This window comes from Arctopsyche grandis, chromosome 1 (assembly GCF_051622035.1).
Source record: "Arctopsyche grandis isolate Sample6627 chromosome 1, ASM5162203v2, whole genome shotgun sequence".
Lineage (NCBI taxonomy): Eukaryota > Metazoa > Arthropoda > Insecta > Trichoptera > Hydropsychidae > Arctopsyche > Arctopsyche grandis.
The window spans coordinates 10,846,350-10,870,969 of NC_135355.1; the positions used below are offsets into that span (position 1 = coordinate 10,846,350).

General features: G+C 32.1%; 2 protein-coding genes across 3 annotated transcripts; one reads left to right on the forward strand and one right to left on the reverse strand.

The window, feature by feature from the left end:
* Positions 1 to 607: 607 nt before the first annotated feature.
* eIF4E1 (eukaryotic translation initiation factor 4E1) lies at positions 608 to 5,070 on the forward strand. The gene is made up of 5 exons (XM_077429040.1): positions 608 to 1,015; positions 2,974 to 3,155; positions 3,228 to 3,411; positions 3,496 to 3,583; positions 4,198 to 5,070. Exons 1-5 carry the CDS (start codon positions 875 to 877, stop codon positions 4,353 to 4,355), a joined length of 753 nt encoding a protein of 250 aa, XP_077285166.1. The 5' UTR covers positions 608 to 874; the 3' UTR covers positions 4,356 to 5,070.
* A 398-nt stretch (positions 5,071 to 5,468) lies between these two features.
* Positions 5,469 to 24,498, reverse strand: LOC143918324 (X-linked retinitis pigmentosa GTPase regulator-like). 2 transcript variants are annotated; one of them, XM_077440167.1, is made up of 8 exons: positions 24,141 to 24,498; positions 8,041 to 8,166; positions 7,820 to 7,975; positions 7,577 to 7,738; positions 7,349 to 7,501; positions 6,932 to 7,252; positions 5,760 to 6,866; positions 5,469 to 5,683 (listed from the first exon to the last, which is right to left on the reverse strand). In XM_077440167.1, the coding sequence occupies exons 3-8, from the start codon at positions 7,830 to 7,832 to the stop codon at positions 5,604 to 5,606; spliced, it is 1,836 nt and encodes a 611-aa protein (XP_077296293.1). In that variant the 5' UTR covers positions 7,833 to 7,975; positions 8,041 to 8,166; positions 24,141 to 24,498; the 3' UTR covers positions 5,469 to 5,603. The 2 variants fall into 2 exon arrangements, with proteins under 2 accessions (XP_077296293.1, XP_077296283.1); XM_077440157.1 differs by lacking the exon at positions 24,141 to 24,498 and adding an exon at positions 15,691 to 15,773.
* Between the last annotated feature and the right edge of the window lie 122 nt (positions 24,499 to 24,620).

Below are 24,620 nucleotides of genomic sequence, written 5' to 3' on the forward strand. Positions count from 1 at the left end.
AACCGTTTCAACAATGAAATCAGAGAAAATTGGCAAACTCTGATAGGAAACGATCAACCTGGAGTCACAAATCCAGGTCTGACCAACAGCATACTCTGAAAAATTCATTTTCATTCAGGGATAGAACCCGGCACCTTCTTGACGGTAAGCAGAAGCTTAACGTCCGAGCTATATGGGATCGGACTCTCGGTGATGTTTGTAGTGCGGGCTGGCAGCTGTTCGCTTGTGGAGTGTTTGTCATTCTGAAACACTAAGCAAAATTAGTGCATCATCTGTAGGATACTGTCGGGGTTAGTGTGTTAGTGGGTGGTTAACGGGTATGGACCGTTTGGAGGTGGTTGAAGTCTGGTTAGTTAAATGGATGCTAATTTTAGCCTATACCCATTTTCAGAATGTCGATGGGTCTTTGGTTAAATATTAGTTTAGTCTTGCTGAGGGAATTTATTAAGGGATTGTCTACCTTGCCGAGAGACTTGAAGTAGTTTACGGCAAGTTTGTCAAGGCAGTCAATGTTTAGGTCATTGTGAATTATAGTGTTTCTTGTGTATCAGTTAGTAATCACCGAACCGAGCACATTTGCCAGATGCTACAATGCCGTGAAAATGTTGCAGTTGGCAGTAGTGGCGAAAAACGGAGTGACGCGAACACCGCAGTGTTGCCGGCCCTTGTCGATCGGCAGCGGCCGGTGTGGCCGCGTGGACTCTGCTCACCGCTCTCCGCTCTCCGCTCTTCATTCTCCTCTCTGCTCGCTATTCGCTAATCGTCATTCGGGGTCCGACCGTTGATTGTCGATCGCCGGCCGCACTCGGATCACGTTTGAAGCAGCAGCAGCAGCAGCAGCAGCAGCAGCAGCAGCAGCAGCGGCAGCGGCAGTATGGAAGTCGCCACCGCCATGGCCGTCGCCCCTCAGCCGCAGTCCGTGCTCCCGCCCGCAACCGCAATCGCAATCGCAACCGCAACCGCAACCGCAACCGACTCTGCCGACGCTCTGGACGACGCCCTCAAGGATAGTCAGGTCTCGACTCGACCCCCACCCCGCCCCACCCGTCACGTGGTCACTGCCACCCCCACCCCCACCCCCTACCCCCATCCCCGCCATGCTGGATTCGGGAACGCTTGGACGCCGCTCAATGACGTTTTGGCGCATTTCTAAATTTACCCGCGTGTGTGATCTTTCACTCGAACATATCGCCATTCGCCATTCGCCATCCGCCATCCGCCATCCGCCATTCGACGCTGCGCCGAAACGTGGCGCATCGCCATTTTGAGCCCCCCAATATGTGACACTTTCTATCATTCCTCTGAACGCGTTCCGCCTTTCGAACAATCTTGCCTTTCGTTTGTTGCCTAATCGTACGCGTCGTGTCGATAGGCGTATCAAACTTCCAGCTGATTTTTTCTAAAGGTTATTTCAACGCGTTCATTTTTTTATACATATTGTTATTCTATTGTTTTGTTTTATTTCAATATTATAAAAAAATATTCGCACATTAAAAAAAAAACAAATGCACAGCAAATTATTTTAACCTCAAAATCAGTCGAAAGACTCGTATCGTTCGATTACATCGGGACAGTGCAGTATTCACGAGATGGATCGTTTTCCTAGATCTAAATCTAGAAAAGACTCAGTTTCTACAGAACTATCTAAAGCGGTAGTCGCTTTTCGATTTTCGCATAACATTTCCAGGTATGTACGCCCAGAGAAATGTTATATTAATAGAAGTGACTTTAGGCGTCATATTATTGTCAAGTGACGATTGTCTACAGACAATCCTAAATGATTTTAGCATCAGTCATATTTGATTGCTGGGTGCTCGACGTATGTGCGATAACAACTTCTCTGTTTATATTACTCGCAAGATGGACAAGCATCAGTAAAAATTGCACAATACATTCAAAACACACAATAAACAACATGGGACACATTTTTATAAGTAAATTGATCCGATTGTATTTCGTGCGTTGTAGCGTATTTATAGAGACGTACCGCATAATATTGACAACAATTATTTATTCGTAAGGGCCCTTCTATTATTACATAAGTGAATAGCCGTGACAATTCCACGACAACATATATAGATTTTATATAATAACTGACTACCATTTAAAGTTACTGACTGATTAAATGCAACCCCTTGAAAATAGCTTAACACTACATATATAAGTTGGTCGTTATCATAGATTCATATGTTCGAACAATGTTTACTAACATCCGTCAGTAAATATAGCTCGTTCGAATAGTTCAAACTTAATAAAACTTGTTATTTGTACATTAAGGGTGTATATTTAAAGACAACAAAAAAAAATGTAATTTAGAGTTCATTGTCAGTGGAGCGACACTAATAGTCTTTAATACTTGGATGGTAGCACTTTTGCTTAAATATCCACATACTATTTGTCATTTTTTTTCATAACAGATTATGTGTATTTCAGAGCTGTGGAGTTATAAAAAAAATCAACTGACTCGGACTCCGTTTTTTCCAGCTAGTCTCCAATCAACTATTAAATTGAAATTAATAATTTCTTTATAAAAATCATGAATTTAAATTACATTATAAATAAAATTAACACATCGAAATATGTGCAATTACATTAAATTACACATTTTTTTTTAAGTGTTCTGGCGAAAATCGAAATTTCCTCCGTCTCTGACTTTTTGATTTGTTTGTGTATGAATTTTTATTGAAATGTACTTAATTTTTTTATTTATACCTATTTCATTACCAATAATGCAATAAATTGGGTTACACGTCAATTTTTAGTGATTTATTTATATTCCTTTTAACTTTTTATATTTTGAAAATCGCTATTATTTTTACTACTAATAATTTTATATGTTAGAAAGCATAGTCCATGTTACTAAAAATCGTTCAAGTTGGAGTCGGTAAATTTTGATCGGACTACACGGACCTGGTATATTTTAATATAAATTAAAAAATTTAACGATTATTTAACTGAACTATTTATTTACAGCTTTCGGTAGAAGATGCAGCTAATAAAGAAAACGAAGGTACAATCGTAGCACCAGAGTTCCTCATTAAACACCCCTTGCAAAATGTTTGGACACTATGGTTCTTCGAGCACATCAAGGGGACCGACTGGGGAGAGGGCCAAAAAGAGATAACTTCTATAGACACAGTAGAAGATTTTTGGAGGTTAGCAATATCGTAAGAGTTTTTTTGTATACAATTTTTTTTACCTCTGTTTATATCCGTTTTTTTTTTTAGTATCTACAATCATATTAAATTAGCTTCCGAACTCAAAGTCGGTTGTGATTATTCTCTATTTAAACAAGGAATCAGCCCCATGTGGGAAGATCCCCGTAATGAAAATGGAGGTAGATGGCTATTAACTTTAGAAAAAAGGCATCATCGGCCGGGTGATATTATTGATAAATTTTGGTTAGATGTTGTGAGTAATAACTTTATCATATTGTGAATACTTGAAATTATATTATTTTATTTGCAGACGCTAATTTTTTAAAACTATTTGCAGTGCTTGTGTCTTGTTGGTGAGGTATTCAAGCATGCTGATGAAATTTGTGGTTCAGTTGTAAATATTAGAGGAAAGCAAGATAAGCTAAGTATGTATTATTTTTAAAACTTTGTTTTTTCGAATCTTATTGCTTCCGTTTTTTTTATTTCTTCTGGATACATTTTTTATAATAAATTGAAATATTCACAATTTACGTACATGAAAGTTGTACTTTCAGTTAAAGGTTTACATTTTCATTGTGAATGCTAAGAATTTATTGAATTTTTAAGCTATGTAATATCAGCCGTTAGTTTTTGTTCAATGCCAATAAAGTAGTAATAGTATTAGTGATAAATATTTTTATTTATTACACGGTGTGTTTTTAAATTTCCCAAATTTCATACAAAAAAGTTTGGTTTTGTTACAAATTTCAATTTTTTTTCTCTTATACGTGCATTAGTAGTTCTTTTGTGAAATAAATAGACTAGTAATTTTCTAAATTTCTATTCTGTGATATTTCGAATTCACAGGTTGTCTGTGTTAGGTGTGGAAATGTTGAGTGATGGATGCTAATACATCAAGTGAATAAATGTTGGTTATGAAATCGTAGTTAACTATTCATTTTTGACATTCAAACATTTTATCTTTCAACATATCCACACCCCGCCCCGATCTTGTAATATATCTTGATATTGTTTTTATTTATCATGACTTTTGTTTTAGGTTTATGGACTCTTGATTGTTCAAAATCATCCAATCTTATGGATATAGGCAAGGATTTTAAAGAAAAGCTTCAAATAAATAGATTTCAGATTCAATATATAACTCACAAAGATCAAAAAAAATCAGGTTCTACGACTAAAACTTTATGTACTCTTTGAAAGTTGAGTGCTTTCGTTATATATATAATTTACAGATTGTTAAATTATTTTATTTTATTAATGTGTGATTTCATGTGTATTCTAAATGTTGAATATTCAAGATATGAAACGACCAAAATCATAATGGTTAGCCATTCAAAAAGTTTTTTACAATTTTTTTTTATTGGTTTTTCTCCATTCTTGTCTTTTCCCACTTTACAAAAACATGCTAAAATATTTATACGCCTTAAGTTCATCTTAATTGAATTTGCATGTTATAATGGTAACTTATGATCATACTTATTGTTTACATATAATTTATTATACTTATGTACTAAACGGTAACATAGAATAAAATGGGAATTTTACATTGTTAACTGTAAAGTTATATAATGTTTGATGTCAAGTAATATTAATTTTTGTATTTTTATTTTAAATTTATTTAGCAAAACTTCAATTTAATTTGAATGTTTTTGTTTTTTTGTATTGCCAACTCATACTGATATGCTCCTAAATATATACTGACACAATTGGTTATATTGCTTTCTATCAATGTTGATTTGGTCAGTTTATAACAATAGTGATTTCGGATGGGGGGGGGGGGGAAGTTCAGTTGCAATATAATAACTATCAAATGTCACATTTTATTAACTTACTTTTAATCCGTGTGTACTTTATTATATGCAAAATAATAAGAAAGAATACTTCTAAAAGTTAAATATATTAAATATTTATAATTTAGTATTTTATTTATTTTCCACGTATTGATTTATTAATCCTTTTCCTTTCGTGGAAAATTGAAATAATGAGCATTATGTTTAACCAATATTTCGCTAGAATTTTATTGTTCGTAATAAAGTATCTGGTTTTTTTTCTTTCCTTGACAATTACTTGTTTTTTCTCGTCTTTTTTATGTAAATGTATTAGTAAAATAATTTTTGTCGAATTGACAATTGTTATACTTACATATATTGCCTCAAAATTTTGGTGTCCTTGGTGTCAACAGGGAGAATGATCAATATCGCGATCGATGTGGTTATAGTTCATGTTGAACAGTAATTTTAATTTATCATTGCCAAAATTTCAGGTATAATTGATGTTCAATATTCGTTGGAATATTTATATTAAATATATTATTATTATGATATTATATTTAATAAATTTTTATTGAATATTATTCTTTTAAATAAAATACGATGAGTGACGGACAGGTAGTGTATATTATTTTTCTAAAAATCACAAATCTCATTTTAATAAATCTAAATAATGTTAAATTATGGTGCACGCTCGCGAATTTGTATGATTTGTGACTGTGGGTGCTGGTGTCGCATCTTCTGTGGATACTTGTTCTGGAATATGAAATAAATATCTATTATTTTATTACAAGATCGATACAATATACTGGTTTTATTTGATTATACCCACCTTTGATATCAACACTGGATATAACTCTACTCTTTCCAATACACGATTCGTTGCGAAGTCCACTGAAGAATTTGCTTATTTTTCCTTCACTTTCAACGCTTTTAGATAGCTTTGAATGCATCACATCATTCTCGTCTATAAGCTTGGTTTCCACTGCCATCACGTTTTCGTCATTTCTCAATATTGGTATAACAGCTTGTGTCTTCTGCACGATTTTAGTAGCTTGGGGTGAAGATTTTTCTGAATTGCAAATTATGGTTTCGTTTTCAGAGTCTTGACTTCCATTGCTCGATTTCATAGTTTTTTGACTTACTTCACTTTTGGTGCTTATGTCAGGACTGTGTTGGGTTCCTTCTGGGACCCGAAGCATGTTCTTTATGGGACTGGCAGCTTCTTCAGCAGAATTTTTAATATCGCTTGTAATAGTGGTAATATTGTGCTCTATTTGAATTTCACCACCGCCAGTTTTAGTTGCGATTGTACTTTCTATAGTTTCTATTACTGTGTCTTGTTTGATTATGGTTTTGATTGTTTCCGTACTCTCCATTACTTGTTCTACAATCAGTATTTGATCGTTCGAATCATTCATTTCGACTGCCATGTCTGGCAAAGTGTTTGTCGATGATACTGTTGTTAAGTCGTTTATTTCCAAAATATGTGAACCAGACACGTTCGGCTCCAATGAGTCAATTGACGATTTTTCTTCCTCTGCTTTGTTGCTGTTCTCATCGCTTGGATGATCGACGACTGGTTCTATTGTTTCTTCAGGAGGCTCAGGTGGCTTTTCCTCGTCATTTGACTTAAGTGTTGGACGACTCATGATGAAACCTGGTACTTTCTGAAGCGGGGGCAGTTCTGATATAACGGGTGTACTTCGAACATCCACATTGTTGTTGAATGTGCTGTCCTTAATTGCTGTTAATATTGTATGACATCCTCCGCAGGCTACTTTATTCACAATGAAACCTTCCAATATTTCGACACGTCTTGGTAGATATTGGTTCAAAGATGAATTTGTTGCACCCAAGTTGTTATTGCTGAGATCTGTCTCTTCCAAGCATAGCTTTTGATGAGTCGGGTCGCCACATGTATACAAGTATCCATTATCTGTACAACACACATAATTTGAATTTATGTTTTTTATAACTTTTTAAATGAAAGTTTTAATTTACCAGTAATGAAAGCCGTATGTGATGCTCCACACGCAATCTTTTTAATGGAGTGTCCTTCAAAGAGTTTGTCTGTGCTTATCTCGGTAGGGTTGTTCACTTCAATCACCGATCTGGGCAAACCCAGCTGACCCAGTTCATTGGACCCAACTGCGTATACTGTTCCATTTTGGGCCTTGAAGAAAGTGTGGTAGTTTCCACAGTGGACGGTCTCTATTGAATCAGGTAAGGTTATCAATCTCGGTATGTGAATGTGTTTGGTTGCATCTGAGACGCCGAGACGTTGGTTTTCGTTATCGCCAAAAATGTACACTTCACCGTCAACTGCAATGTTATGATAAATATTAATATTAAATTGTTTATGTATTGGGTTGAAAAATTAACTAAGAATACTTAAATTATTGTGTATTAAAAATTTACCCGAGATGAGAACTGTGTGGTAATAACCACACGCTATATACTTTATTCCTTTGTCTAATGGTATTTTAGTAAACGATGGAGAATTTTTGACCCCCTCTCCTAAGCCAAGTTGACCTTCACTATTAGAGCCACACGAATAAGCATTTCCATTACCTGAAATATCGTTACAAATAATTGTTTTTATTTTTATGATATTTTGCTAGAAGTACGTATGTACAAGCAACTCACTCAGAAGAATAATAGAATGTTCAGCTCCTGTAGCTATTTGTTGTATAAGAACACCTTCCTCTCCTTCAATTTCAATATACTGCGGTACACACTGAGATTCTGTGCAACCAATACCGAGTTGACCCTCGGAATTGTCTCCGCATGCAAACAATTGATTATTCTCTAAAAATTAATATACGTTTCAGTTATATATATACATATGTACTAATAGGTAATATCAAAGTGTTTTATATGCAATCTTACCAGTCAATATCATAGAATGTGATCGTCCGCATGCGACTTGACGGGCTTTCCGGGGTTTCAACCATTTAAGACATGCTGGTCTTTGGACGTTGTCTGTATGACCCAGACCCAGCTGTCCGTGATTGTTTGATCCGAAGGCAAACACACGTCCCTGTTCTGTAAAATGATTCGAGTTAAATTGTTTATTAAATATACATAGCTTAGGTAGAGATGCTGTTTACCGCATATGACAGCCGTATGATCGTCGCCGCATTCTACTTCTACAACGGGATCGTTTTTGATGAAGAAGTGACTTGGTTCATTGTCAGCAAAATGCGACTTTCCAAATGTGAACACAGCACCTGATTCTAAATGTTTATAGTGATATAATTGTTTTGACGGTTAATTTATATAATATTCAATTAGTATACATATGTAGTAATAGAATTATAAAATACATAGGACCAACTCAAAATATCAGATCATGATTAAAATTACTTGTTTTTAGTATAATTCCAACTGAAATGGCTGGTCAGTCGACTGTTTGGATTGAATGTTAAAGAATAATATCAGTGAAAAATTTGTATATCCTTAATGGTGTTATTGTTTACTTTTAATACGGAATATTAATCCTATTATTGTGGTCTATATGACTTTTTAACAAGCAAAATTTATCCAACTAACAGTATGTATTAATATGAGACGATTAATCACAAATATAATATAAAAATGTATCTCTTTGTATAACTTTTCATTTTAATATTGTGTTTTTTTGGTAATTGGATTACTCTGCACATTGCGATCGCCCAAAAGACAATTATTTTTGTCATGAAAATCGCGAATACGGAATATTTGCACTCGAGTTCTCGTTAGTATGATGGAGATTTTAGTGACTGGACGACCGCTTTCTGGGCAATAATCACCGAAACGTTTTTTCATCTACATACCGTGGTTAAGGGCGAAAACACACCGAGTGGGACATGGGACGTATTTTTTTGGATACTTTTAAACATATGAAAAAAACGCATCACCCCTAGTCCATACATGTACATGGTACACAGTCCCAAAAATCATCCCCTGGAGTGTTTTCTGGATATTTTATCCTTATTACCGGATATTTTATCCTTGCTTGACAGTGATGGATAACGATGAATCCCATATTTGAAGAAATATAGGAGGAACATATGCACTCTGCACGTGCAACTTCACCCGAATTCGGTTTGGGGATCATCCACTATCACAGCGTGGAGCCAAGGACGTGACGTTCCGTACCATTCAGTGTGTTTTCACCCTAATCATATTGAGCACCTTAAAACGTCTACCGAGACTACGCTTACTTGGAAAAGTATTTTATTTTGGTGAATAGCTGTTGATGTAAAATTGTAGTTTCTGATTTTTTAATATTTATTTGCATAGTATAGTCAGGGTTGCCGAGAGGAATTCCGGGCCCTGGAAAAATAATTCCATACTCTATGATAAACCAAAAATAATCTTATAGATATATGTATTGTTAATATGCGAAAAATCTATCTGAATTATTAGAATGAGGCTTGTAAAAATACCTACATATATGCTATTTTTTGAAATAATCGAATAAAAATTATTATATAACAGGTACGATTTCACATGGACACAAATAATGAAATATAATAAACATTTAGCATTAGAGAAATATATGTATTTTTATGTAAAATGTCGTCCCAAAACGGGAGCCCCTCAAGTAGTCTAGGCCCTGGAACTTTAACCCTAACTCCTCCCCCTCTCGGTGGCCCTGAGTATAGTAAACAAATTTTAATGCAAAATACATTTTTTCAATCAAATTATACAGTAATAATCTTAATGTATCTATTACCGCTGGGGTTGTTTAACAAACCGCCTAAAATGGCAAAGTTTCAAAACGATCGGAAGACTAGGAAAATATACTGAATCGTTTGCGAAGTAAACCTAAGAAGAGGCCTTGTGAAAATGGTTATATGTAGTACATACAACTTGTTTCATACTTAACAAATGAACATTTAGATCCCCCATTTAAGACCCAAGAACACGTTATTATTTAACAGGCATTTGTCTTTTCAGAAAAATATTTCATTCAAAAAGACATTTCTGGTAAGTGAAACTTTTATTTCCAGACAAGTAAGGTGTCTAGAAATTATAAATTTTGAGCAATAGATTTGCAATTATGGCACTCGATGACAGCACTGCATTATTATAGAATTTTTTTGGTGTAACGCACCGAAATGGCGTTCCAGCACGAATTGAGAAATCGTTTATTACAATAAAATTTCACTAAGAATTGATAAATCAACCAAAAGAAGCGAAAAACTACCCCCAAATTGTATGTGTGATCGATGCTGTATCGAAGGATTTTATGAAAAAACCCAACACGAAAATTGTGGTCACGAAATAACTGGCTATCAAAAGTTAGAAGTGGACATATAAAATATCTTTTCCCGTGTTTTTAGGCTTTAGAAATGTTTTAATTAACGGGTAGTGGTTGCTTTAAAATGAGCGAATAAGATGTAAATGGCAGCGTTAACACTAGAGGTATCTACCACGGTATTTGATGGAGCTATCAAATACAGCGTGTTCCAACGCTATTTCTTGTTTTCCATGGCCGTAATCTGAAATCTTTGGCGAGCCACACACCCCTCCATAATTCCGGCAGTACCCATCGGATTGCTTTGGGAGAATATCGTCGATATTTCAGAGAGCGTGTCGCGACCATATTTACGACATTTGCTCGGCTTATTACTTTATTAAATTATCTTTCTATTTATTACTTAATAGTGTTTTTACCCGGCTTCGCTCGGTATTTGTAATATAAACCGCTTAAACATGGCCAATCTAATAGTAGACATTTTATTAAATGTATTTGAATAGTTTTATTTTGTTTAAATTTATTTGTATATTAATTTGTTCGCTGACGTCGTGGATTTACGAACCAACAATACAACAATACAAATTATTTAAATAAGTAAAAAAAAAGATTACTTAGATGTTCTACATATTACGAAGCTGCAAGAAAATCATGCCGAACGCGACGAAAGAAGATATATAAAAATAAAATAAACAGCTTACGCAGCAATTACAGATCGATTATAAGTATTACAAAATTGTATTATTTTTTTGAACTCTTAAAACTTTTATATGAAGATATAAAAGTTTTAAGAGTTCAAAAAAATAATACAATTTTTTAATACTTATAATCGATCTGTAATTGCTGCGTAAGCTGTTTATTTTATTTTTTATATCTTCTTTCGTCGCGTTCGGCATGATTTTCTTGCAGCTTCGTAATATGTAGAACATCTAAGTAATCTTTTTTTTTTACTTATTTAAATAATTTGTATTGTTGTATTGTTGGTTCGTAAATCCACGACGTCAGCGAACAAATTAATATACAAATAAATTTAAACAAAATAAAACTATTCAAATACATTTAATAAAATGTCTACTATTAGATTGGCCATGTTTAAGCGGTTTATATTACAAATACCGAGCGAAGCCGGGTAAAAACACTATTAAGTAATAAATAGAAAGATAATTTAATAAAGTAATAAGCCGAGCAAATGTCGTAAATATGGTCGCGACACGCTCTCTGAAATATCGACGATATTCTCCCAAAGCAATCCGATGGGTACTGCCGGAATTATGGAGGGGCGTGTGGCTCGCCAAAGATTTCAGATTACGGCCTTGGAAAACAAGAAATAGCGTTGGAACACGCTGTATTTGATAGCTCCATCAAATACCGTGGTAGATACCTCTAGTGTTAACGCTGCTAATGAGTTTGCAACATACATACTAGGGTTTCCAAAACCGGCGAAATAGGTGAATTAATAAAAAAATATGTGTTTTGCAGCTAAATGAAATACAGTTATACAGAAAAACTTCAACCACATGTTTTTGTTCGAAGTTAAGTATATTTCAGAACAATAAACCGAGTATATTTTAGAACAATCATCCGAAAATATCTATTTACAAAAGAAATTTAAAAATCTTCCATTGTTTTCAAGTTTAACTTAACTAACATCGTTGGTGCGTCTGTGTGTATACATTTGTGATGCAGATAGCGTTGGTGCAAGTGAGATGGCAAGTAGTCCGACCGTTTACACGCGCAAGCGGTCGGATTACTTGCCATCTCGCTTGCACCTTTCTAATGCTGCGTACAGACCAAACCAACGACGATTTTGGGCCAACGTTTTAACCAGCACGATAAAACCAGTAGCGTACAAAATATCGAAATAAAAATTAAATTTAAAAATTGAAATTAAAAATCAAAATTAAAACTATTATTATTATATTAAAATTAAATTCAAATATCAAAATAAAATTATAATCAATATATTAAAATTAAAATAAAATATTGAAAGTTAAAACAGAACATGCCCAATTTAAATAAATTTTCGAGATTGACCTAAAATAAGATCATCAACAATCACATACAGGTAATCCTCGACTTTTGTTTGTCGAAGATGTTTTGACTTACGAAGATACGCACTAAGATCGAAAAAAAATCAAAGAATTATTATTTTTATTTCCCCGTAATGCGCAGTTACTGAGAATATCTCATGTATTAGTATGGGTGACCGAGCAATCGTCGCAATCCGGTGCGTTGTCGGTATATCAATCAAAATTTTTTTAGTCTTTAATTGTTTCTCGTCGAAATAAATCAATTAATTAAATCATTTTAGAGGTAAAATTTATCGGATAATGTCTTCAATTGTTTCTCTCGTCGAAATAAATCAAATAGTTAAATCCATCTCAGAGGTAAAATTTATCGGATAATGTGATTATTAATTTTATTTCGACGAAAGAAAAAAAAACCCTTTGACAAATCACCGACAGTTTTTTTGTTAAATGTTTCATTGACGGCGGAAACACAGTAGTATATCGTGACGACTTTTAATAAGAAATAACAACAAGGTTTTTTTCGCTCGTAATCAGAGAAATTATAATATTTCTCTGGTTGTAATGCGTATCGTCGTAATTCAAAACATGGTTGTAATTCAAAACATCAACGATGATCTAATTTTAGCTCAATCTCGCTCTTTAGCTTAATTTTGATATTTAATTTCAATTTTTTAATTTAATTTTTATTTCGATATTTTGTACGCTACTGGTTTTAAAAGTTGGCCCAAAATCGTCGTTGGTTTGGTGCGTACGGACCATAACGCAATTACCGCTCGAGTTAGTACGTTTAGATAAAAAAAAACTGGCTAAATAAACGCATGAATGAATGAAAAAAAAATATTTTTGACTTTTAAAATTCGCTAGATCATCTGACTATTGATTCCAATACTCATTTTGAACACAAAATTTTGAGTTAAAGCCAAAAAACTGTAAAAATGGCGCATTTTTTTAAACGCTCATATCTCGTAAACGACAGCGAACCAACAAAATTCATTATCATATTCGAATTCAGTGGGTTAAACTTTATTAGTCTCCGCTCTGGTAACTCAAAAACGTGATTTTATGTTGCTCAGTGTTATTAACGGGTTTGGTGCAAGCGCTCGACAATCACCAGACAGACTGAACGACAGATAAACTGGATGGCAGCTTTAAACGTAATTCTCGTCTTCTCGAATGATAGATTGCACATCAGATGACGAGTAACCTTTCTATGTGCACAGATGCAATTATTAAAATGGTAATTATTAAAATTGAGTTGGATCTTTCTGGCGAGTTTAATAAGGCAAGATTCGATAAGTTCCGAATCTTGCCTTATTAAACTCGTCAGAAAGATCCAACTCAATTTTAATAATTGCATCTGTGCACATCGAAAGGTTACTCGATAGCTATGTGCAGTTGCAAATATGTGTCTCGTTCACTCACATAGTTGAATTTTGCATCTCCTTCGTCGCCTCTCTGGGCTTAGTTCCGACCATATCGCAGAGCTAACACGGTAGCACAATGGGGCCGTCGACACCGGCAATATTACTTACAATATTTTCCGTATCGTGTTCCCATATAACAACCCGTGGTTGCTATATATGGTTGTGGTTGTGGAACTGGATACGGAAAGTATTGTAAGTAATATTGCCGATGTCAACGGCTCCATTTGATTCATCTGTCACTATACAAGTTAATAGTTCGTCCATCCGACTAATAAAAAGAATATCGTTAATAAATAAAATATATGTATGTATGTATTATTAAACATATATTTTAGAATTTTAGCGGAGGGACTGCAGCACGACAGCCCATTAGGACGAGCCGCCACTGATATTATTGCATAATATTACATTAAAAATAGATGCAAATGCCGTATTGTTGATAGGTTGTCTGGAATTTGTTTATTTTCAGTATTAAATGTGGCAATTTCAATTTGATAAGTTGACTGGCAACACAGACTAACCAAATCGTAATAAATGCGATCAGACGGTTGTTTAAATTAAGATCAAAGCTTTAAAATGGTCCAAACTTTAAATAATTAAATATCGGTTAACTGGCTAACCGGTTAATATACAAGAAATTTCTACGTTGAAAACCGGTTATCATTATTTTACGGTTATTTAGAACCCCTAACACCTACTATAGTATTATACATACATACATATGTACATAGTTAAGAACAGAGATCGGCTACACGTGGGTGCTCTATTGTCAATTTCTTAGAAAGGACATGTTTTTACAAGTCGTTTTTGCTCTTTTGCTTTGAACACTGATGGTTTTTTTTTTTAAGAAATTGATAATTTTTTTAGAATAGTGTACCCACGTGTAGTTGATTTCTGGTTAAGAGTCTGTTAGCATTAGCTTTCGGTGTCGGCAAATTGCGGTAGCCGGCTCTTTCGTATCCGCAATCTTCATGTTTAGTTTTTTCGTGACTGATTTTATACGTTCACCGTATTAAGATATTGGAATTAATATAGAGCTTAAAAAATGTGATTTTAGACACATTTTTCGCTATTATAAAAATTAAAGTTGTGCAAATCCAAATATCCCGCACTCGTGGGGTAGGATTGCGAATTTCTGTAATTACTGGAATTCTAAATTTTGGAAATTGCCGGTATTTTAAATTATAAAAATTATCTTATACATATATAAAATCGAAACGGCGTCTGTAATTCGTTTCTGATTGGCTGACAGGGACGCCATTTCAACTTTTTCCTGGGGAGGGCAGGCAAAAATTGGTCAAATTGAATTTAAAAAAAAAAAATTTTTTTTCAAGGTTTGACAGCATTTTCACTACTAGACTGCATTTCCATTTCAAGTTACTTTTATTATATCCGTGCCAAAGAGATCGTCAAAAGTGGAACCGAGCGAGACCGGGTAGCACCACTAGTATGTATACTATGAATATTATAGAATGAATATGAAAGAATTCTTATATGGAAATTAAAACATTAATATGTATTTAATAAAAGAAAAAATATAATAACCAAAACATTTTTTTTTACTTCAAATGATACAATTCTTTTAAAAATCAAACAGTTTTTTAAAAATCCGAATGATAAATAAACGAATGACCACAATACAAAAGGAAATTTACATAAAAAATATGTACTTTTAGAAGTTGCAATAACAAAATAGTAATTTTAATTGAACCCGAAATACGTATCCGGATTTCTAATAGATATTTAAAAATCGAATAAACAAACGAGTATAAATGTAAGAAAAATAATTTGTTTTATAAGAAAATAGAACACGACGGGGAAAATTACACTAGCCACAGTAACGGATATGCATCGTATGTACACAAAGAATTGTATCACTAAATTGAGAATAAATCGATTAGTGGTATAATAATACACCACGCGGAATAATTTAATATTCCCTCAGCGGAACGAGCATCGCGACCGAAAAAGCGGTAGTTTTTCCGGGAAAACTCTAAGATCTAATGTCCGGTAAACATTTATAGAGTTGTGACATTATTCTTGAGAAAATTAGTCACGAACCGGGTATGTCTAGTTCGGCGGCCAGCGACATTTTACCACTTCGCCACGCGTCCAACGACCGACTGAAAAGCTCTGAAAAAGTGGACACTGGTCAGCCCCACACCTCACGCGCAGGCCTCTACCAATACAAACTATCATATATATGTACATACACACATACATACTGTGAATATACGAATTTCCACAAGAATCTATACACATTTTCAACATTTCTTATCATTTCGATTTTTGAGCGTTATCTGAAATATAAATCGTCTCGCCACACCATAAAATAAAAAAAAGCTTTTCAGTGTTAAAGGTGTTCTTTGTGTAACTCTCAATATATGTATGTATGTACATTTTGAAAATAATTCGCGATTTTAATTTAAAAAATAGTACAAACACATTTACACATCAGTGATCGAAACTGTATACTGTATACAAATCAGTCAAAATCTCGAATTTCCTCACAATCACAGAACTTCATACACACAAGATAGAACAAAAATCAAGAAATAACACGTGCATTAGTTTTTAAAGTTCAAGGCAACTCATGCTACTTAGTATAAACGACTAGAGAAATTGATATTTGATCGTAAATTATTTATCATTTATTGCTGTGCTAACTCTTATGTGCTTTCACTGCATATATGTATATATATATATATATATATATATATATATATATATATATATATATATATATTTATATATATATATATATATATATATATATATATATATATATATATATATATATATATATATATATATATATATATATATATATGTACATACATACATATGTACATCACATAAAAAAGAGAATTTGAATTTTTCATAAGCCGGTTTTAATGATAAGTATGAAATGAGGAAATGAAGTATTATATTATTATATTATATATAATGTATTATAATATGAAAAATACGTGATTACTAGAGACACGTATTTTGGGCATTTTTCCATAAATGCTTAATAGATGCTAAAATTAGGAGTAAATGCTAATAGATGCCAAATTCGTAAAATATGCGAATAGATGCTAAAATAACAAACAAAAGTGAAATTTGTATAAAATTAATAGACAATTTAGAAGGGGCTTCCTATTCCTTTGCCCATTTATTATGTGAAGAAATTGAGGGGATAAAACAGAGCTTGCAGTTTACCATAGACGGTGTTTTTCCTATCGAAACCAAGCAACTGCTTTTGTCTACTACTGTAAACAAAAGAAGACAGTTGGAGCTGTGTATTCAGAAGGCTGCTCAAAAAAGCGTCTTGAAACTAGAATCGTATTCAAGAGTAAATGAGATAAATCTATTCCTCCAAACATTGAGTAAACAATCCATCTGTGGCAGGTACAAAATCTAATATTAATGTTAAAGAAAGAGTTTTGTTTTTTAGAAACCTGCCATTGTTTAATGTATTAACAGAGGCTCATTATTGGAAGAATATCAGCACTTTTTTAGACAATTAATAGAGAATATGAATCCAAAAATTAAATATGAAGAGTTTGGTTGTGCAGCTCTAAAATCTATTTGGTGTCCCGACAATATTGTGGATGCTGAAAGGTATTTTAGTAAATATAATATAATTGTTACCGATCGTCGCATGAATCTCAAAAAATAATCTGTAGAAATATGCTCCATGTTGTGTTTTAAAAAATATTTATTGATATTATATTTTTATATTCATGTTTTTTGTCTTTGTTTTTTATTATTCGTGTTTTTTTCTTTGTAATTTTCATTACAAAACATTTTAGAATAATTCTATATTTTTTTAATTGTTGTGTTGTCTTTAAATTGTACATATTATGTATATAAATTTTATTAAAATTCATTGAAATTTGTTTATTATTTTAAATTAAACTCTTCATAAAAATAGATGCTAAATAGGCGCTAAAATTGAACATTTTGAATGCTCTAAAACGCTAAAATCCAAAATGAAAATGCTAAAATTGACAAAAATAGATGCCCAAAATACGTGTCTCTCTATTCATTACATATACTCGTATATAATTAATTCAACCTTCTGACGATCAATTTTTTTTTAAATTGTAATAATAAATTTTCAGTAGAACCTATACAACGAGATCGCTTTAGATAAAGCTTTCTATTTTGCCCGTCATAAATTCTTTTCAAGTTTTTGCGGAAGCAGGGGATGGGGTTCTGTTGGACCATACTATTGTATAGTACATAGGGGCAGGTTAATAACCTTTTTTTCGCGATCGCGCAATTTGCTTTTACACCGCGCCAGGTATGCATATTCGATTTTGTGCGTTAGGGTGGGTAGGGAGGGTTTGTGCTTGACCACTGCTAAGGGGTCAACAGCTCAAGACTTTCCACCCCCCCATTTCCCACAGTGGGTTTTCTTCGCTCTGCATACACGAAAACTAGCCACAAATTCTATACCTTCAGCGAACACGTCACTCTTGGGCAAAAGAATATATCTATTATCTGGAAAAAAAATTCTTTGAAATAGCTTCTTAAGAATACCAAAATATATTAACGAGAATTCCGAGAAGTTGGTTTTATAGTTAAAGGAATGAAAAACAAATTTTTTAAATTATCTGTTTTGTCTCTCCTATCCTCATTTATATTTTCATTTATTTGAAAGTCGAGGCTATTATTTATTTACATTATTTTGTTGTTTTGTTTTTGATAACTCCATATTTAATTCTTCATTAATCGTCAAACACACAATTGTCTCATCTTCATCATAATCTAAAAGAGGTTCTTCCATTGTGGAACTGTCTATAGAAATATTTTTCCTGGGATTCGAGATAAGAATTCTCGAGACACGAGACATCAAAAATACCGTGAGTTTCCGGAAATTTATGTTCCGGGTCAAGTTTGGAGTTCCCAATATAATTTTAAATTACTACATTGATGTAATTATAAATAATTGTGGGTTATTTTATCATTTTAAAATGAATTATGTATATAATTAATCTATCCAGAGAGTTTAAGTGCTATAATTTAATTTTATAAAACATTTTAATGTGTAAATCCTGACTTTTTTCTACAATACAAGTATTAAAGTGGATAAAATAAATACATATTATTTTGATTTGAAATAAATAAATTAAAGTGTAAGAGCATTAAGTGTTACATGTACTGTTAGAGGTTTGCGTGACGGTCCACTTGAGCAATTCTAACGCAGAATGCTATACTTAACAAACACATACACATTAGAATTTTCTTAATAATTATTTTTAAACGTATAAAAATCGCAAGCTTTGACTTGTTTGGGTTATCTAATTAAAAGATAAATTGGAAAATAGCAGCGTGATTGGCATCTAAGTAAGAATTAATATTTTTTCGTATTCCGTTTTGATATTATATACATACATATGTAGTATGGACATACATACATATTGTATTCAATATGAAGACGAACTTTTTGTCAAAGAAAGAAATTTACGGCCCAATTATTTATCTATACATATATACGTATGTGACAATTTATTTCATCGCATATAAATTCTGAAACTGTTTACTTAAAACACGGCGAAACTCTAGTCTGTTTCACACAATTTAATATTTTACATATTCTTGTTCATGACGTGATTGCACGTGACATTGAACTAACTTTGAAATACCTTTATTCTTTTCTATACAATCCACTTTCGTGAGTAACCTTTAATGACTTCGAGGGTGGTATACAATTACGTCATTTGTGACTGATTTTCCTCAGTGAAATTATGACTTTTCCTTTCAAAAAATCGATAATTCAGATTAAATTTTGTTTTACAAAATTTTGAATCATTCCTTCAACTGGTTAAAGAAAACCTTAACCAATGACAAGTGTTTTAATAATGAAAAATGAAAAAAAGAAATATATGTATATATATATATATATATATATATATATATATATATATATATATATATAGATATAAATACATATATGTATATGTATATATTATATATACATATATATGAATTTTCATTTTCATATATATGTACATACAGAAACAGCATTTCTTAGCATTTCTTACAAATTATGACTTTTCCTTTCAAAAAATCGATAATTCAGATTAAATTTTGTTTTACAAAATTTTGAATCATTCCTTCAACTGGTTAAAGAAAACCTTAACCAATGACAAGTGTTTTAATAATGAAAAATGAAAAAAAGAAATATATGTATATAAAGAAATATATGTATATAAAAAAGAAATATATGTATAAATACATATATGTATATGTATATATTATAAATACATATATATGAATTTTAATTTTCATATATATGTATGTACATACAGAAACAGCATTTCTTACACGTAGTTACATACATGCTTAAATTTGACATGCGAAAGCTTATTGTATATGTATATACACGATTGATAGTTAATCTTATGACGTAGGTTGTGTGTGAAATTTTATTATATATTGCAAATGCCAATTTTTATATTATGTTTTAAAGATTGAATTGATATCATAATAATAATTTTCACTACTTAAATTTTTTTAGATACCTACGTAGATTTACACAGATATATACATATATACATATGTACATGTACGTACATATATAGTAAAAAATATTTTTAGCCCTGTCTCAAGTCAAGGTTGACCTTAAGTTACAGTTTGAAAATTATCAAGTATAGTATAGATCTATACTATATTTTTACAAGTACTTCTCAGGCGAAAAATAACATTTGAAAAAAATGATATTCCGAGTTGAAGTGGATTTGCAATCGTGCTTAGTTCTGACGTAAAAAATATGTGTATTATTCGAATTAATTCACGTAGATTTAACCGATAATGATACATTTGGGTATTAATCGAGAATTTTACCTCGTGAATGTATGATTAATGAATATTGGTTGCTGTTACAGGGAAAAACCAAGTGTTACATAGCGAATTTTCGTGTAGAAAACTATCGTCGGAAATATTGTCGTCCGTCAAAGTTTTCTATAGCGTTTCCAATCGAAGACATAGAGCGCAATATATTGCGTCATTTTATACTTTATTTTCTTTTTATAACATACAGTGTTCGAGAAAATTGCTTTTTTAATAAAAAAGCGCTTTCGATTTATTAACCCATTTGAACCCAGAGCTCGCGTGAAAACGCAAGTCCCATGTGCCCAGGACTATTTTTTCGTTTATTTTCCAAAATCTTTGAGTTATTTCATGGGAAATATTTTTTATAGGATAGGTATGGATAATTAATTGATTTTTCATTTTTAATTTTTTTCAAGGTGGTGTCGTGAACGACCTTTGGGGCTAATGAAACATGTTTTTTTATTATTTTTTTTATTACATTTTTGGAAAGGACATATATGTACATAGAATAAAAAAAAATAATTAAAAAATAATACAAAAACCACAATGGAGTCACATAATCAGTTATAATACTTTCCCACTGGTTATTTGTAATTTTATTGTTAAGAAATTTATAAAATTAATTTTAAAAATAACAAACACGCATCTTTTCGATAAAATAATATTTTCAAATCGCATAACGGTATATTGTGACATATACACATCGTCAACAAAAAAAAAGGGTGCACTTTTAAAAGAAGAAAAGTCATAAACGAGATTTCGGGTTTAGAAGTCGTTTTTTTCACAGTTATCACAAGCGGAAAATGTTTTATTTTTACAGTGTCCACAATTTCTCCTATTCTGTTTGACCAATATCAAATGTCTTCCAACTTCCTTTTGATTTTGATTAACTTTGCCGGGTCTGAATGGGACCAATTGTTTTAGTTTTTGACCATAACACTTGCACAACGTCTCTGTTACCTGTCTGATAAATCCTAATTTATCAAGTTAACAACCAAAACTTTTGCTAAGAATCCAAGCGTTATTCCCAGCTACATCGATGTTCCAAAACAGAATAGGCATGTACAATGTTTTCCCTCTAATACTTATGTTATAGTTAGAAATATGGTTATCCATTCTATCAAGCCCACCCATATATTTATTATACATATTTATACTAAATGGTTGATTGATTTCCACCCTACTTTTTTCTTTAACCGAATATCAGTTTACAGGGGTGGTAATATGTATGTATATGGAATCCGGAAGCTGAGACTCGTCCCAATTATCAATTTATTCCAGTATCTCTGCAGTAGTAAAATTGCATTGTCTGGAAAAAAATATGTGTCATTATCCCAAGGGGTCATATACGACTCCGTCGACTGATTTTTTTTTTTTCAGGAATATGAGATATGTAAACGCAATTTCTCTTATTCATATTATACAATAAGTCCTACTGTATTAGAAACATAAAGATAAATAAAAAATATGTAAAAATAAAAAAACTTACGTATGTTTTCTCTTCGACATATCTGCAAGTCGAAAAGTGCTCGATGCTGTTCCCTCAAAACTCCAAAAGGAACTGATTTAATTTCGTGTGACTTAAAATTCATCACCAACATCTAACCAAGCGTAACGAAAGGTTTACGACCGGCCTGAGTGATCCCTTTATTTTACGACGCAAAAGTGTAAAATGCCGTGAACGACCGTGCTGGCATACATCATGTAAGTTCATAACTGACCGCGTGGGTTCAAATGGGTTAAGAAACGCGATTTCTATAAAGAGAAATCAATTTTTGTTCGGTTCACTTTAATTCATTTCACAGGAGTTGTTACAGTTTGATTTTGATTTTTAAATGCTTTTTATTATTACTAAATTATGTTCATAATACATCTTATATCTATTTTAATAGCTACTGATCTACTGATCATTTTCTATTTTACAATTTTAAATTAAATTTGTTAGTAATCATAGTACTATATTATTTTAATGTACAGCATAATAGGAAAAAGCGCTATATATATATATATATATATATATATATATATATATATATATATATATATATATATATATATATATTTATATATATATATATATATATATATACATATATATATATATATATATATATATATATATATATATATATATATATATATATATATATATAATATATATATATATATATATATATATATATATATATATATATATATATATATATATATACTGGTATATATATATATATATATATATATATACTGGTATATATGTATGTATATGCATAGTATATGTACATATATATATATATATATATATATATATATATATATATATATATATATATATATATATATATATATATATATATATATATATATATATATATATATATATATATATATATATGTACATATACTATGCATATACATACATATATACCAGTATATACATACATACATACCAGCAGCATAGCTCGGACGTTAAGCTTCTGCTTACTGTCAAGAAGGTGCCGGGTTCTATCCCTGAATGAAAATGAATTTTTCAGAGTATGCTGTTGGTCAGACCTGGATTTGTGACTCCAGGTTGATCGTTTCCTATCAGAGTTTGCCAATTTTCTCTGATTTCATTGTTGAAACGGTTCCCGGAAAAAAAATTGGCTAAAAATCCTTCCTACCTACTATGTCACCACTATTTGAAATTTGATGGATGTACAATAAAATTTATGTACAATTCATAGATGTCTCGTTAATTTGCGAGTTTTTTCAGTGTCTCGCAATTCAACGACTTATAATAAAAAATGCTGCATTTGTATTTGTAATTGGCCAGGAAGGCGCATTGGGATTTTCCTGTAAGGCCTTCCTGGTATATATGTAAAATAAAAATAAAAATAAAAAAAATATATAATTCTTCAATTAATATCAGTTGTTGCCTTGGTAAAGATAATACATTTCAAATTAATCACACCCTTGGGGGCTTTAATTTCATTATAAATTTCTTTGCCAGCTAAATTGGGGTGCGGATCGATACAAGAAAATGTTCGTTCTAGATTTTCTTGGTAGATAAAACGCGCGAAACGCGAAACAGACGTTAGAAAAGTCATTGTGATATGTTAAAATATGATAAAACTATTCATACATTTGAGTGACCATATTGAAAAAAATACTGACTTTAAATATTTTGTATAACGAGCTTTTTTACGACCATATATATTTTTTTAATGTCAGCACTTGAGTACGATTATAATATTACTAAAATTACTATTATCATATTTTCTTACAAAAACATTGCTTTCACGATAAGATACGATAAGTCGTAAAAATCAGTAATAAAAGTTGAAAATATATTTATTTATTAAAAACAGAATTCAATATTTCACCAACAGTATTTTACTATTTTTACAAAACATTGACTCCAAAAAAGTTTCTGCTTATTTATTTATTTATCCATTATATATTAACCCCGACCATAAGTGTCACTACAAATTGCCCAAGGTGGTACCTATGTATGATCACAATTTTCTACATAAGTACCAAATATCAATATAACACACTAGTGTTGGGCCCGTTGATTTCAACAGGTGGTTTCGAAAAAGAATTGAAACTCGAATAAAAATAAAGTTAAAGATATTGAATCGACTGGTTTCGTAAAGAAATTGATGCACGAATTAGAAATTACGAAGTGATTACGAATTATGAATTACGTTTTGTGCATCGCCGATGCCCCGACGCCTTCGCCCCCAACGCCCCCGATGCCTCCGGCGCCAGCGGCACCTCCGACACCCCGGGGCCTTCGCCCTTTGCGCCCCCAACGCCTCCGGCGCCAGCGGCACCTCCGGCACCCCGGGGCCTGTACTGAAACTGAAAAAAATGAAAATATTAAAAAAATTAAAAAAATGAAAAAACTGAAAAAAAAATTGGTTCCCCATACTGCGCCCGTTGTCCGTCACATATTTATATACATACATACACATTGTTTTTATATATAGTTTAATGATTTTACACAAAATATCAGATGAAAACACTGTGCAACAATCCTTGCCACTCAACTCTTCCAATACCGAAGCCGCTATAGCAGCTCCGTCAAATGTAGATGTTCCTTTTCCCAATTCATCGAGCAAAACTAAAGAGTTAATTGCACTGCCTGGGTGAATTTAGTGCAGCTCAAAATTGTTACATGACTG

Bases quoted from the DNA above. Each gene is read 5' to 3' on its own strand.
- LOC143918324 (XM_077440157.1), bottom strand. From the start codon at position 15,721: ATGTCGCTGGCCGCCGAACTAGACATACCCG. The intron at 7,976-8,040 runs GTAAACAGCATC...ATCATTTTACAG, and splicing joins TCATACGGCTGTCATATGCG to AACAGGGACGTGTGTTTGCC. The intron at 7,253-7,348 runs GTAAATTTTTAA...ATAACATTGCAG, and splicing joins CCACACAGTTCTCATCTCGG to TTGACGGTGAAGTGTACATT.
- eIF4E1 (XM_077429040.1), top strand. From the start codon at position 875: ATGGAAGTCGCCACCGCCATGGCCGTCGCCCCTCAGCCGCAGTCCGTG. The intron at 1,016-2,973 runs GTCTCGACTCGA...ATTTATTTACAG, and splicing joins ACGCCCTCAAGGATAGTCAG to CTTTCGGTAGAAGATGCAGC. The intron at 3,584-4,197 runs GTATGTATTATT...CTTTTGTTTTAG, and splicing joins AGGAAAGCAAGATAAGCTAA to GTTTATGGACTCTTGATTGT.